We start from the raw sequence: 16,484 nt of genomic DNA, 5'->3' as shown, positions 1-16,484 counted from the left end.
AAAATCTTTCAGCTTTAGGTTTTTTTTTGTTAAGCAAAGGAAAGATACAAGAGGAGGAACACACAGGTGGGACACACACATGGGATAGGCCTTCTTAAGCAAAAGAATTACAAGAGAGCTATCAAGGTGGCTCAGTGGATAAGCCATTTGCTGGCCAGGTATACCATGCAAGAGTAAAGACAAGTTCAGTTCCCCTGCAGCCACGTAAAAGCTAGGCAGGTGTGGTGGCCTGCCTGTTACCTCAGAGCCCCTGAGGCAAAGAAGGGGATCCCCCGGCAAGATGACAAGCTAGACGAGCTGAACTGGTAAGACTTAGCCAAGTAAATAAAGAATAATCTCGGCTAGATCATCAGGTAAGGGCATTTGCCATCAGACTTGGTCTCTGAAAACGACCTACAAGGCAGGAGAACTCACTCCCACAAGTTGTACTCTGAGCTCCATACTCACACATGCCATGGTAGATGTGTGTAGGCACCTACGTACACATATGCACACACACACACACACACACACACACATACACACACATTTAAAAAGTGTTTAAAACAAAATTAAATGGAGAATAATGAAAATACCATCATCATCCCCTGGCCTACACACACACACACACCACATGTGGACAGACACACATGGGAACGTGCATACACACATACACATCATATTAAAAACAAACGAATGACATGAAAAGAGATGGCTAGAGCTGCTATGCACTGATGGAATTGGGAGTGAAATACAGGAGCATTTAAGCTGAATAGAAGGTCTTTGTCTATAGGCGTAGGGACGTCATTGACTTCTGACAACACTGAGTTTTAAGGTCTGCTGAATTAGCTTTCCTATGTATCTTTGTTTAATATTTAAACCTTTCTAAGTTTAACCCTAAATAAAAATAAAGCCAGAGTATCTTCTTAGTGCAAATTGGTTGAGTGAATGAATTTGGCTCATTTTATGTGCAAGTTAATCACCTCACTTAATGGCGTATCAGTTCACTTCTTTTCCAGAAGATATTGTCATAGATATGATGACACCTTTCACTGAAGGCTGTATGTAGTAAAAATGAATAGAGGTAAACTCAGTTTATGTTCATGGAGAATTAGTGTTTGATCTTTTGACAATGAAGTTTTCAGCATACGCATTTTAAGAAAGACTTCGATAAGGAGCGTACATTTCAAACTGGAGCATGCCGGGGTGAGAGTGTTCTCTTCTGCAGCCATCTGTTCTTACTCATTTGCTCTTTGCTCTGTTGTATATATGACTCTCATACAGTTCTTCGGGGAACTGTAAACTAGAAAGACAAGGAAAGCAATACATCTTATTTATAGCCTTGTCTGATCCTATCTGTAAGGGTAGAGTAAAGAGATTAATGTTTTACTTGATGGAGTTTAACTTTTCAAGTGCTTAAAACATTGAACCAAAACTCAATGAGACCACAGTGATGTTACTTAAACGTAATGAAAAGATTCGGATTTGATGTGTTTGTTCTGAAATTCTTAGCTTTGGGCCATTAAAGTTCTTATCTAAAGATATTTGTTAGCTATATGCATGAAAGATTACTTGAGAAGCTATTTCATCATAGTGCTGACCTTCTTTCAGCAAATTATATTGGTTTTGACTTTTGCTATGAATGCAATCAGAATCTCTATCACACAAAATGTTTTTCAAAACTCTTGCTGGATCCTAAAATGTCTGCGCATCTCCAACGGATGGGTAGTTATTAAAAACTGTTTTCTTTTAGTGGTCTTTAGGAAAAGAAGGGTGAGGGAATAGGAAGTTCTCGGTTGTAAGCAGGGTTACATTTTATGAGTTGCCATCTTGCCCTCTCAATTTAAATCTTCCCTGACAAGTTTAGTGCCAACAAACCTTGGAAACCAAGATTGGCTCAGAATTTCGTGGTACATTAGCAGAACCTTTTGAAAAGTTGACATTGATTTTGCTTCTCATTTACACACACACACACACACACACACACACACGGTCAGGTATACTTTAGTTCTAGTTTAGTGACTTCTATGCTATACTTTCTCCTAATGATAAAACACAAAATCTGTCAGCCAGCTCTCTTGTTATATTGGGGAAATCAAGCCAGACACTGACGGAAGCAGGAGCAGGACCAGCCCTGGACCCCAGGTACTTGGAACCAGCCCTCTTCCTGCCGTCATGCTGTGCCCCTTGAAGGACCAACAGAGTTCCATCTAGTGTGCTTTTGTAATAATTTGAGGCTTAGCACATCATCCAAGATGGGCTGCTTGGAGCTTAATTGCCTTTTAGAATGATTTGTGATGTGCCTCCTCCACTCTTTTAGCAGTGTTAATTTTATAAGCTACTTTTATTATGTGCACATCATGAGGGGGAGAAAGATGTTCTCTTCTTGAGTCTGGACTCTTCTTTCAAATACCTTTTCTTCAAACAATAGGAGGAGGACTAGAGAGATGGATCAGCAGTTAAGGGCACTGGCTGCTCTTTAAGAAGACCTGGGCTAGCCATAAACAAAGGACGTTGAGCCTATAGTTCATGATCCTAGAGAAGCTAAATAAGAAGGTGAACCCAAAGAAATACATGTAGTTATCCTCCTGAATATTGGAAATAGACAAGATCACCGGGCAAAAGTTGGGAGCAGGGGTGTGGGGGTGGGTTGTGGAAAAGGGGAGATGGGGAGACAGAAGGGAGAAGGGGAGGATTGGGGAGAGCTTGGGGGAATTGGATAATTGAGATGGAGGAAGGGTGGATATGGGAACAGGGAAGAAGATATCTTAACTAAGGGAGCCATTTTAGGGTTGGCAAGAGACTTGCTCTAGAGGGGTTCCCAGGTGTCCAAGGGGATTTCCCCAACCAGGTCCATGGGCAGCAGAGGAGAGGGGTACCTGAACTGGCCTTCTCCCATAGACACACTGATGAATATCTTGCTTATCACCATAAAACCTTCATCTGGCAAGGGATGGAGATAGAGACACAGACTTACATTGGAGCACTGGACTGAGCTCCCAAAGCCCAGATGAAGAGCAGAAGGAGGGAGAACATGAGCAAGGAAGTTAGGACTGTGAGGGGTGCGTCCACCCACGGACATGGTGGAACTGATCTAATGGGAGCTCACCAAGGCCAGCTGAACTGGTTCTGAACGAACATGTGATCAAACTGGACTCTCTGAATGTGGCTGACAATGAGGGCGGACTGAGAAGCCAATGATAATGACACTGGATTTTGATTCTACTGCATGGACTAGCTCTTTGGGAGCCTAGTCTGTTTGGATGCTCACCTTCCTAGACTTGGATGGAGGAGGGTGCCTTGGACTTCCCACAAGGCAGGGCACCCTGACTTCTCTTAGGACTGGAGAACATGGGGGAGGGGGAGTGTGGGGAGTGGGAGGGAAATGGGAGGATGGGAGGAGGTGGAAATTTTAAATAAATATATAAAATAAATTTTAAAAAGGGGTGGGGGAGAAGACCTGGGTCTGATTCTCAGCACTCACGTGTCAACACACAATTGTTTGTAACTCCAGTTCCAGGGGATTTGTCACTTCTTCCAGTACTGCCCATATGTGGTTCACATACAAAATGCAATCAAAGTGCCCATACACATATAAATAAAATTTAAAATAAAAAATTAAATATTAGAAAATAACAGTGAGAATTGAAATTGAGTACATTTATTACCTAAAGCATCAATGGGACAATCAATTTTTTTCTCCAAAAGTGTTTTGCACTTTCCCCCTAATTACATCCAGGGTTGAGACTCCAGAATTCCTGAGATAATTTATTTGCTAAAAATAACAGACTGGTGAAGTGTGTTGACCCACATTGCAAACACTGTAAAGTCAGTGATGTCTTATCACTGTGTCTCAGACTTGTAAGTTAACCTTTGATTCAGTCATTCATTTATTAAAGGGCCTTTTGAATTCCAGCTTCTGGGTTGCTGATGTGGTATTGCGTTTTGTTTTGTTTTATATTAGCCAGTGCTTTTCTTATATTGATATCTAGTTGGGTTGTCAAAATAACAAACCAGAAAGCAAATAAGTAAATAAGGAATTATAATGTGATAAGTAGGTACAGAAGCATACAAGATAATGTGATAAATACTAAAGGAATATGGGCAACTTGGGTGGAGGGCTGTTTGGAAGAACTCTCTTGAGAGGGATATTCAAATGATTCCCAGAGCTAAGAATATCCTAGGCTTTCAGAGAGCAGTCCCCATGAAGACCAACATCTGAGCTGGAAAGTCACGACTTTCCTGTCCACTAACTGAGAACGAACTATTTATCTTTTTGTTATTATTATTATTACTTATGATTATGATTATTATTATTTTATGTCCATTGGTGTTTTCTGTGTGAGGCTGTCAGATCCCCTGCAACAAGAGTTACAAAGAGTTGTGAACTGCCATCTGGGTGCTAGGGAATTGAGCCCTCTAGAAGAACAGCTAGTGTTCTTAACCGCTGAACCATCTCTCCAGCCCCCTAAAACTATCTTTCTGTGTTTGAATGATGTGGTAATATTAACGAATTTAAATGCAAATGGGTATTCTGGATTGACTAAAGCATGAAGTGAAGGAAAATATGAAATCTCTCTCCTTTCAGAAAGAAGGGGAAATTATTAGGTGACATGAAAACATTTTGAGATCTGTCTCATGCCTTTGCAAACACCTCATTGTGCCTCACAAGCTGTCAGAGTCGGTGTTCATGGAAGGCAAAGATCTTGGAGTTGAGAATTGACTTGGGCCTTGGAGAATGAATGGATTTGATGGGTTCCAAGGAGGCAGTAAAATGAGAGAACTGGCTAAAGAAAGACTGTGATACTGTCAGACCCTGCACAGGAATCTGTGACTATGAAGTCTCACAAGCTACAGCCAGAGCAGTCTTTGAGGGAACAGAGATGATAGACAGGCCTGATTCATAGGAGCTGTTACAAAGATAGTAGGACAGCCAAAATCATAATGGTTTCTGAAGCAAAAAATGTTAAAATTATACAGCTTAATGTAAATGAGAAAGCCTGAAGGCTAGGATAGGAAAAGTTTTTATAATCACCTTTTTTATTTTACCTGGGAAAAGTTTTTATAATCATCTTTTTTATTTTACCTGGTGGTGAGAACATGGCCTATACCAATCTTCAGGTGAGCTATGCACATGTCATGTCAGAATTAACCCCAGTACACCTGGTGGGGACTGAAGGTTAGCAAATCAAACCAAGTCCAAGAGATTCGCTCAACATCATCAGTGATGGAACTAGGCAAGTTTATCTGGGCTATTCAATTACTAATTCAGTGTGGGACGGATTAGATTTCAGAAAACAGCAAGATACCCAAATTGTGCTATGTTCTAGGAGTAGAAGGGAAGAGCTGGAAAAAGAATGGGAAGAGGATGGGGATGCAGTTAGGTAATGAGAACTTGGGGCTGAGTTCTTGAGCTCATAATCAAGCCTTGGAGGTGGGTGAGTCTAATTCTGACCGAATCAGAATTATATAAAGAAATAGCCTCAGACTATAACTGTGCAAAGTCCTCGGAGATGTGTGTTATTATGATCATCAAAGCCACACCCAACCTAGGGAGTGGGCACTATTTGCTCTAAGGTCCATAAACATAATGACTTGTTTATTTCTCTCCACAAATTTCCCAAAGCAAATGCTGCTGTTATCTGCATTTTCTAGGCAAGAAATCTGGGGACAGAGAGATTAAGCAATGGGGCCAAGATGAATCAACTTGCAGCAGTACAGCAGAGATTCAAACACAGGCACTGTGCCTTCAAATCCCAAGTCTCTAGCTTACACGCCATATGCTTATATCCAAGATGGTGTTTTAATTGCTTAGTTTGCCTTCTATCTTATGTAACTGTCTTGAAAAGGAGTTAATTAACAGTTTTAAAAGTTGGGTGCAAACCAGAAAGTCCACAGATGGCCAGGCAGTGGTAGCATAAATCCTTACCATAGAAGGCAGCCTGGAATTCTCAGGGTAAGGCAGAGAATGGGAAGGAGGAATGGAGCCATGGATGATATTNATTATTATTATTATTATTATTATTATTATTATTATTACTGCTGCTGCTGTTGTTATTATTATTATCTTTTTTCCATACACTATTGATCCCAGAAATTATCTCTTTTGATGACAATTGATAATTTGTGGGTCAAAAGGCCTCTATTTATTTTTTCTATATACCACAAATATATGTTTTTTTCTATTTATATACAATATATATCAGTTTACCTCAGTTGATTGCCAGGGTTTTCATTTGATACTCATTTCTAACTTTCCTTATTAAATGAGACTTAGACTCCGAAAGGGTAGAGTTTGTGTGAGGGTTTCCATGTTAGAATGACTAGGTCCCCATCCCTTCTGGAGCCAAGTCCTTGGGTCTCTCTTTAGAGAGGCTCAGGTCTTGGGATGGGAATTGTGAGGAACCATTCTCCCTGGGAGAATGTGTATTTACACGTAGGACTTCCTGGACAAGCCCTGTACCCAATGCTCACACACAGATGGAGGAAGGGCCTTGCCATCATCCTCCATGGTATTAGGTCAGCCTTTTCCATGTTGAGGAGGTAGTAGGAATGAGCAGTACACCAAATGACGTCATACAGTTTCAAGGTACAAGGTACCAGTGCCATAACTGTTACAGGAAAGGTGGTAGCTGGCCCTCCGTCAGTGAATCTGCCAGTATTTTGATTTGAACAATGACTGAACAAATGTCATCTCAGTCGACCTTCTAAAGCACAGTTCAACCAAATTTGCTTCCAAGCACTTCGTTATTTTAACAACAACAAAAAAGCTTACTCTTGATTGTATGCTTTTCTATGATTTTGACCTAGACTGTAGATACCACCCTACCTGCCAGTGTACCCATTTGGTCAGATGAGGTATCCTATTTATCCTGCAGGTTCATCATGCATCCATCTGTGATAGACTGATCCCGCAGGGGGGGGGGGACCATGTCCACCCCTAATACCTCTCCGCATTCTCTCATTAGCCCCAGGTCGGTGTCATAGCCATTCATCGAAAGGCCACCTCCACCACAGAGCCTTGATGATCCAGCTGAACACCTGCAAGATTTAGCCATCCCCACCTGTTAGTTTATCTGTGTTTTAAGTATTTGTGGGAATCATCTTCCTATTACACTATGGACAGAATCTGTACCTAATTTAACTTTTACCTGTTTCCTTCAATATCACAGAAAGTTAAAACCCGAAAGGGCTTAGATAACATACAGATTATGTCTTTCTAAAATTTCTTTTTTCCCTATGCCCCAAGAAGAAACTGTCTAGAGTAGCCCACCTAGTTCTCAATCTAAGAAATGTTATCCAAAACCAGGGCGTTCACCTCCTGGCATACCCATAGAAATTACCTGGATGGTCTATGATACTTCCAAAGGCCCGACTCAAACTAGAAATTAAGACTGAGGACGTGAGACACGCATGTCTGAGTCGTGCTGTGCTCACGCCCTCCTATTAAGGTATATCTAAGGTAGTGCGTAAGAACCCCCAGTGCGTTGGCCCCTGGATCAGTTCAGCTCTACTCATTGTGATTGCAGATGAGTGGTAAAGTGCTAAAAATGGATAATAGTGGAGAGCGTTATGTTTTACGTGCAATAGTAGCTTACGTAATTGTTTAACTTTTCAGATATTTCGAAAGAAAGCAGTGGAACTTGGGGTAAAATTGCTACCTGCATTTCATACTCCCTCTGGAATACCTTGGGCATTGCTGAATATGAAAAGGTAAAAGTCTTCATTTTCAACAACGTACTTTAAGGTGGAATATCTGAGACTGTGGCCTTGTGAGATGGTTTATTACATGCATACTTTGCTGACAGCGAGTGACAATTGAGTGTCTTAGAACTGTGTTGGAAGCTCTTACCCCTTCAGTGTTCTCTGACCTTGGATGGGCTCCTGTCGTGACTTACCATCATCCTAGCAGAACCATGCAAAGCAGACTTGAGCCCAAGTTGGCTCTGTTTTATACGACTCTTGTCTGAGTGATAATGTCCCACGCCATAATTACCAAGAGTAGTCAGGAAAGCATTTTGTTTAAGCAAATCGCTAGGGTTTTTTTTTTTTTTTTTTTTACTTTGTTTAAACTCTCGGAGATGGAGATGTTGCAGAGAAATAACACTTAGACTAATCAGACCTTTTAAAGAGCTGCTATCTGAATCTATGAGGCTGGGAGCAGCTGTGACTGTCAGGCCCACAGTTGTAAAGAGCAAGGGGGATGGTTCGTTGACAGATCAACCAGCCCCTCTGCAGAGAGAAAACTGGCATGCTGTCTCAATTAATTAAAAACAAACGAACAAGCCAGCCAAATACTTCTTAGCATTCTCCCAGGGAGTGAGTTGAGTTTTCATTGTGGTTTTAGTATTTCATCAATTAAATAATTCTGTTTTAAGCTGCAATGATCAACATAAAATGTGATCGGTTCTTACAGATGTTACACATATAGCTCCCAGAGGAGCCCAATATAGTCACTCCAGTTGTTTCTCCGTTTTATTCATAGGGAACTAGAGTCACAGAGAGGTTGGTAATCAATCTATCAGGCCAGACAGTAAGTAAATGGCAGATGTTTATGTCCACGTACATGCGTATTCATAAAGATGCTTTATTTACCTTAGAAACACCATAAGAAGCAACAGAGTGGTTTGACAAAACTAGAGCAACACATAATTACTTGTTTTAGCAACACTTTATCCTCAACTAAATCATGAAAAATCATGGAAATTAATCATCATTCGATTGTTTTCTCTTTTCCTTTAGTATAAAAAGAAAAAGAAAACCCCCAAGATTCTGTGTTTTATTTTCATTTGTAAATTACTAACTCAATTTGGAAATTGTGTCTAACTCATTAAGTGAATCTTTGTGTCTAAGTATGAAGTATGTTGAGCATGTTGCAGCAGAAAGATGGGGAAGCCCTACTCTAGGGCTATTGAATTATTAAGTATTATTAAGAATTATTAAGTATTATTAAGTACTAAATTGAGCTAGTTTTTTCTATCAGGTAGTAAGATAGCTCAGGACCTGTTTTCCCCGCCAGGGCTTCTGAGGCACAGCCTATGGATCTGTGAACTTGAATTATCTTTCCATGTTCTGCAAGATCTCAAGGCAAGACTGTATGTGAGCTTGGCTTGCAGTAGCTTGGCTTTTGGATGCCTTTTGTATTTGGCTTATGTAGACCGTTTCTATTACCTCCCATATCTTCAGACTTGATATTTGTAGGTAACATCCTGACAAAGATACTGTTTTCTTACTTTCAGTAAGATCTGGTCACAAAAACACTGTATCATTATTTCATTCGATTTCCCTTCCCTCCCTTCCCCTGTCCTCTGAGGAAGCTATTATGAGCATAGTGGTAAACTAATTGCTTACCGAGAGACCTGCTTCTTGGTTCTCTCCAGCTTCTTAAGATTTTGTTTTGAGGGCTGGAGAGATGGCTCAGAGGTTAAGAGCGTTGCCTGCTCTTCCAAAGGTCCTGAGTTCAATTCCCAGCAACCACATGGTGGCTCACAACCATCTGTAATGGGGTCTGGTGCCCTCTTCTGGCCTGCAGGCATACACACAGAAAGAATATTGTATACATAATAAACAAATAAATAAATATTAAAAAAAGATTTTGTTTTGAACCATCTCTTTAAAGTCTACAGGCTCCTTTATAAAGTGGAAGGTAGGCTAATTCACTAGTCCTTTGGTGACCCTTCCCAGGTTCACGAACTAAGATTTGATCAACCAGTGGGGACCTCTTCTGATAAAAAGTATATTCCTTAAATACCAATTTCCAAAACCCTATCATTCCATGGGAGTCCACGTAGGACCTGAGGCTTGGGTTTAAGAACCTGGAGTATATGATGACTCTAACTTGTTCTAAGACTCATTGGAGCCAATACTGTGACTTTCTGCAATTAAACAAAGATTTTCTAAACTAGCAGGAAGGGTATGGGCCTATGTTGCATATGTTGAACATTTTATAACATTGTGATGTGTCTTGAAATAATTATAAATATTAACTTTATTTCATATTTATTTCTAATAGTGAAGTAGTTTTTTTCTTAATCAAATTGATTTTTAGTGTACTATGGAAATATTTTTCAGTACACAAAGGAATACTTATTAAATTGTGAATCTGTGTGTGTGTGTGTGTGCTTATGATGGTCAAGCATTCATTAACTGAGGCATTCAAATTTTTCATGACCATCCCTATTTTGAACAATATTTTGCATTAGGACATCACTTCAAAGATTATATTGTATATGTTTTTTTTTAAAAAATGATTATTTTCATTTATATATTTCCAATGTTTTCATTTAAACTAAAGGAAATGATGTAATCACCTGGCAGCTGATAGGGACATTTTTTGGTTGCTTTTGTTTTTGTTTTGTTTTGCTTTGTTTCGTTGCCAACTTAGATGAGCTTTTGCTGTTTTCGCTATTAAATGTTTTATCCACTCTCAGTCCTGTGTACCAAATAGCAATGACATGCCCCAAATTCATAAAATAAGCATTGGCAAAATTATAGTAGGATTCTTCATCATATTCATTTGTCTAATTAAAGTACATTAAATGACCCCAGTCTCCAACTGAAAAGCTTGAGATTTCATCTGAAACTTTTCGGATAAGGGGAAAATGGCATTTTGCATATATCGGCAGCAGTCTTGCTGTTATTTTAGCAGTGGGCATTTTTTTTTTCTGAATTCATATTTTCACAGTGAGGCTCAAGGAAAGGGGACAGCTGGCAATGGGAATTTTCTAATTTTTGAAGGCTGCCACTAGTGAGTATTTTAAAGGAGATGTGGGGAATTGAGTCCATTAAACCCATATTTTCTTAATTACCTTCTTGAAACAAGACAATGTAGACTTTGTCAAGTGCCCAAGGTATGTAACTGGTGGAAAGATTGGGGGGCTTTGAGGACACTCTGTCATTGCTGACTGGTTTTGGAGGAAGCATTGAGTGATGGCTGCGTTATTATAATGTAGGACTTCTCAGGTTTGAAAACATCCCCCAGAATGTGAACTTATTGCTATGACGTGTGCACATTCCTCTAATATCCAGGTCGTCACCTAAAGATAATTGGTTTCTTTACTTCTCTTTTGTCAAAAATAAGCATTTCTTTGTGTCTTTCCTGTGGCGATGTTTTGTTCTAAATCTTGGGAAGATTTTCTACTTCTGTTCACTTGGTTGTATTGAAGAGGATAACAGACAGGCCCACTCCCTCAGGATTCAGTCCCGGTTGTTAAAGCAGAATATATATTTTGTGTGTGGTGTTGTACACTCACATTTGTAATTTATAAATATAGGATAGTTTTGCCAAGCATAGATAACTGCTTACTGGGTTGAATTTAAAACAAGCAGTATTTTGAATTGGGAAGGTTTATATATTTGGAGCCAAAATACCAATAGAACAAATTGAATTTCGTTATTTATGTATAAGCTGGAAAATATGTAGAGAACCCAATTTCCTTATATGCTGTCTTGGGAACTCGGAGGTGGGGGTGTCGGGGACAGGGACATCTTTTCTTGTAGCTGGAACAAATCCTTATTCAAGAGCTGCATTTTAACTGTGATTGTGTAACTAGTGGTCATTTCATCGCCTCGGTGTTACGAGAGATGACCAGACTGGCGTGCGTGCTGGAGAGGGTGGCTATGCAAGTTACACAATGCCTCTTTCAAACGAAAACCAATGTCGTGTTAGCAGATTAGATTTTTGTATAACCCAGTTTCTGTAATGATGGATGTCCAGGTTTGATGTCTGATGTCACTACTACTGGTCGCAGGGGGACCTGGCGTTTAATTTTCTCTAGCTTGCCGCAGAAACTCACCTCTGTGGTTTGCAGAACCAAGCATTTTACCACTCTTTTATTTCTAGGCATAAGTCAAGCGGGGGTGTGGAGAAGGCTTCTATTAGATTTTTGGTTTTCTAAAGTGTGTTCTTAATTTAAAATAATGCAGTTAATGTGCCCATTATTCACGTCTATCACCACACATGCAGCCTGGGCATTCCTAATAATTATTCTGTCTCTCTTGATAAATGAGTTCGTTTTAGCTAGATTGTTTCATCCCTTCTTTCTCTTGGTGGATTTTCTGAGCCGACACTTGTGGGGTGGGTATATTAAGTTAGTGGGACTGTCTGCAGCGTGTGTGTTTATTGCTCACCGTCAGGGGATGTGCTGGGACCAGACTGCTCTCTCTTCAGAGTCGGTCTCATTAGTCTGCAGGATGATGAACGTGGGACCGCTCCCTCACCTGTTCCCTCCCACTTGATAAAACTTTATGTACCCACTATCTTAATTATCTGGCCAAGCACATACTTGTACTTATGAGTTACATTATAGTTTATATTCTTATAATTAGGCTTTAAATTTCTTTGCCTGAAACACCATCTTAATTAGGAATAATACATAGCTTAATGTTTCCTAACAAAGAAAGATTATCCTATATAGATAGTGATAACCCCCTTACTGAGTTACTGAGTAATGCTTGAATGCTGTAAAAATGCTTATATATTTTTACTCGGGAATTTTAACAGACAAACTAGAGAAAATTGCTTCCTGGCCTAAATTATTTTTAAATTTTTTTTTAAATGTTTGACTTCACTTGGTCATTGACGTGTATACTTCAATGTTTATTTATATTTGAGTCCCATTTTTTTTAAAGTTTCTCGTTTCAGATCCGAAGGAAGAGCACTGTTTGCAAATGAAGCCAAGTACAACTCCATACTTTAACTAAATAGGCGGGATATTAACAATATCAATAAATATTTTCTGAGCAGAAGGAGAGCAAGCTGATTTAATGATTTCCTGGTAAAGACAGCTTATTGCTTAATTATCTTGCAGTATTTTAGACCAGTGATCTAAGCACGTATAAACACAAAGCTTCACCTGACAGTTCGTGCTATTTTATGTTCTCGGGAATCTTTAGGAGCCCAAAACAACTTCTACCAACTCCAGAAGAATGAGGTTTTCTACGTATTTTAAGTTGACCTCCTTTTTTGAGCTAATCTTTCCCCAGATTGAATTTTGTTATTACTGGGTTTCTGTCTTAAATATTTAATTCACTTAGCCACAGCGATTCTCCAGAAAATGCCGGTCAACCTTGCTTGAAGATCGTTAAACTGGTATGCCTAGTGATGATGTCATGAATTAGAATCTCACAGCTCTTAGGAACAAGGTTTGGTTCTGCATAACACACAGCTGCCTGGACATAGGAGAGGAGGGTGAGTGGGAGGAAATCACTTATGCTAGTGGTCAGGAAAACGGCCCGTTTCGCCCTAACCTTGTCACAGAACTCAGATCTATAAGAAGGTTTCTATGGAGAGAAATGAATGTAGTAAGTGAAGTGATGGACAGGAAGGCTGCATGTGAGTTGGGCATCTCAGAGGCTGTCTTTCTTTCCCTCGGTGGGACTTTGTTGGGATTATACATAGCCTCAGCTCCTGGGCCATCCTGTAATCCTTTTGAATACGTTGGCTGACCCATGAAAGTCAGGCATTCTTGATTTAATTTGAGAATAGGATTGGCAAGTCCTTGGCCCATACTTTCATATTATTTGAAGAGTCCTAGTAGTGAAGGTCCTGAAAAAACTAAAGGTTTCTTCTTAGCAAGTCTGGACTAGTTGACTGTGGTAACTAGTCCATCAGCCATTTGATGGGATTCTTTTCTTCTCTTGCAGTTGAGACAGAGTTTCGTATATGAAGCAGGCCTCAGATTGCTCACTTGCCCAAGAATGACCTTGAACTTCTGATCCTCCTAGCTCTCCAGTGCTGGGATTACAGCCCAACACCACTACACCCAGTCTTTTCAGTGTTGGGAGCATACTGGGCTAGCACCCTCCCAGCCAATCTGCTTTCCCGGCTACAGAATTTTGTTTCTTTTAGAAATTACAACTCTAATTATCAGAGAATTACTTTACCAGGTACAATTCTGTAAAATAAAAATAATCTCTAAAATGAGGAAAAAAATAAACAGAATGACAACCTCTTTCTAGCTGCTACTTGGCCATAGTTAAAACTAGTATTTATTGACATTATCAATGTGGCTTTAAAACATGGGCCATTCTCTTAGCTCTCTTAAGTTTGTATTCTCATAACTAAATCTAAAATAACAGCAATAAAGTTGAACCCAAAAGATTTTTGTGGAAATCCAATTAATACATAAAAGAAATATTGCAGAGTAATAAGAAAGAAATGCACATTGGATTCATTCCTAATGTATGGCCCTACTCTCAGTATTGAGGATAATGGGATACATAAAATTAGCATACAAAGTGAAGTAGTCAAGGACATATCATTTCAAAATATACTGAATTGGCATATTAATTATTTCGAGCTAAACTTAGCAAGGAGCAGAAGGACCAGCTGACCTGTCTTTTCCTATAGGCAACACCTTCAATAATTTAGTAGAACCAAAGTTTTCAAACTTCACAGTGTTTGTGGCTTGGAGAGCTTGTTCAGGTGCTGCATCCCCTGTGCCCGTTTTATGGTGCAGTGGCGTTTAGTTAGGCTTGGTAACCTGCTTTTCTAACCATGTTCAGTCTGATTCAGAAGCTGCTGTTGGTCCAAGACGAGACTCTGAAAGCCGTCCTTATGGTGAAAAATCCATAAGCCTCAGTGGTTCGTAGAACCTAACTTCTCAAGGTGGCCGTCTCCACTGTTTGAGGGGAGGTGCCATATTCTGTATTGCTTCTGTTAGTATTTCTGCATATTTTCCATTTGCCTCTAAGCAGTTTGTTGCTTTTTAAAGAAAAGAAAAGTTAACTTCAAATAGTGATAAAAAAAACACACACACACATAGATTTTACATGTGCTCCTCCCATACTTTGCTTGTCTGCCTTTCTTTTTCCTTTTTGATTTTTTTTTTTTGTTGTTATATGTAAAGACAAAATGAAATTTGACCCTTACTGGCAGAGAACAAAAGGAAAGTTATTTTTAATTAAATTCAATTAAGAACTTCAGGGTAACTCTTTAATAGCAAAGACACTTCCAGAAGAAACATAGCTGGGGCTTCAGGCTTCATTAGCAGCAGTAAGGAATCCCTTAGGAGGACCCAAAGAGAGAAAAGGCCCCTCCTCCCACCAGGTGAGAAGGGGACCAAGATCTCTCTGAGAATAGCTAATCCTCTCATTGATCTTTGAATCCTTAGATCTCTGCCATGCATTCAGAAGCTTAACCAAACTAAAGACATTTATTTATTGCGGTGGGTGGTAAGAATAGCGGCAAGCGCTCTCAGTGTGGTTTGTGTGCAGCCTCCTTTATGAAAAGGTAAAGAACTCACAGTCTGGGCACAGGATGCTTTGGTGTTGCTGCTTCCCCAGGGTGAAGCAGTGGGGATCTGAAGAGCCTCAGGATGCCTAAGCATTCCTTTCTTCCCACCTCTGTCATAATCGAAGTTGACACAGGTAAATGGATTTTAAAGTGTCTTTATTCTCCCGTGGAAGAAGCAGACTCTATCTGCCAGTGAGCACATGCTCAGTTCCTCTGCGCCCCAGCCTCCCTCCTGACCAAACTCCCATCCTCACAGACACCTGCTGTGCTTCTAGGACCACAGGGGCAGAAACATTGCCATCTGAATGCAGTGCCTTAGTTGGTGGTGCATTCAACCAAGAATTAGGCGTTTTTTAGGTATTTTTGTACTTGCATAAGGAAACTCATTTTAAGGGTAAATATGAGTACTTAGGTGTAAAGATTTATCACAGGTGGTATCCAGCTTACCTAAACCCCTTCAGAAAGTACTTATGTATCAACCGAAGGGCAGGAGCCAACTACAGAAGCCTACTTTACCCTCCAGTTTCAGGCACAGAGAACCTTATTTCAAAACACAGCGGAGTGGATTGTTCAGTGTGGTCAGTTCCTTTCCCATAGTAGTTAAATAGTTACGTCGCCCTGTGTTAGATAATGACGTTCATGTATGCTTGGGTACCAGGAACTCAGTAGTCTTTAAATGCACAGAGCTAGTGTTTCACAGCTTCAGCTCGATTCACTCTGTTCACACTTTTATACAACTGCTAGCAAATCAGCCCTGGCACTTTTCAATTTCTGCTGTGTGCGGAACTTAGATTACGGACAAGTCACAGCAGATAAATTCATCCAGTGCCTTTGCACAATGGAGTCCACTTCTCAAGGAATTGACTTCCCCGGGTTTTTAATGAGCTAATAGTCAATTTTCCTATGATTGATCTCAAGACTAGATTGTTAGTGTGGGGCGGGCCTTTCAGATATGCAATTAATCGAGTGGAAAAGTTTATGAAGGAGTTTAAAAAGACATTTGAAAATTACACCAGGCACAAAGGTACTTTATCAGCCCTTACGATTGTGAATCGTTATAAATAATCAACACAATGTACTCAGTCTTTGAGTGGAGGTTGAAAGCATGATATAAAATACTCAGACTTAGCCAATAATTTTTGAAGGCCTCCCTGTCTCACTGGTGCAATAACTGCACGGTGTCTCCTGTTTGTGCACTGAAAGCTTCAGTCGATCCGTTCTGGAAAATGGGATGAGCGATAATTGATAGTGGGCTCTGATTAGCTAGAGA

At 40.0% G+C, this 16,484-nt stretch overlaps 1 protein-coding gene across 3 annotated transcripts in view; it reads left to right on the top strand.

Annotated features, from left to right (window-relative positions):
• Positions 1 to 16,484, top strand: part of Man1a1 (mannosidase alpha class 1A member 1) — a 173,663-nt gene that overhangs the window by 94,204 nt on the left and 62,975 nt on the right. For all 3 annotated transcript variants that reach the window (XM_050137957.1, XM_050137958.1, XM_050137959.1), the window contains exon 6: positions 7,598 to 7,692. In XM_050137957.1, coding sequence (XP_049993914.1) covers positions 7,598 to 7,692 — 95 coding nt within the window. The remainder of the gene's footprint in view (positions 1 to 7,597; positions 7,693 to 16,484) is intronic.

The sequence above is a fragment of the Alexandromys fortis genome, unplaced genomic scaffold (genome assembly GCF_014885135.2).
Source record: "Alexandromys fortis isolate MF-2015 unplaced genomic scaffold, M_Fortis_MF-2015_v1.1 scaffold_14, whole genome shotgun sequence".
NCBI classification, from domain to species: Eukaryota; Metazoa; Chordata; class Mammalia; order Rodentia; family Cricetidae; genus Alexandromys; species Alexandromys fortis.
The sequence above is the reverse complement of the archived record's forward strand: the minus strand, read 5'-3'. Positions and strand labels throughout refer to the sequence as shown.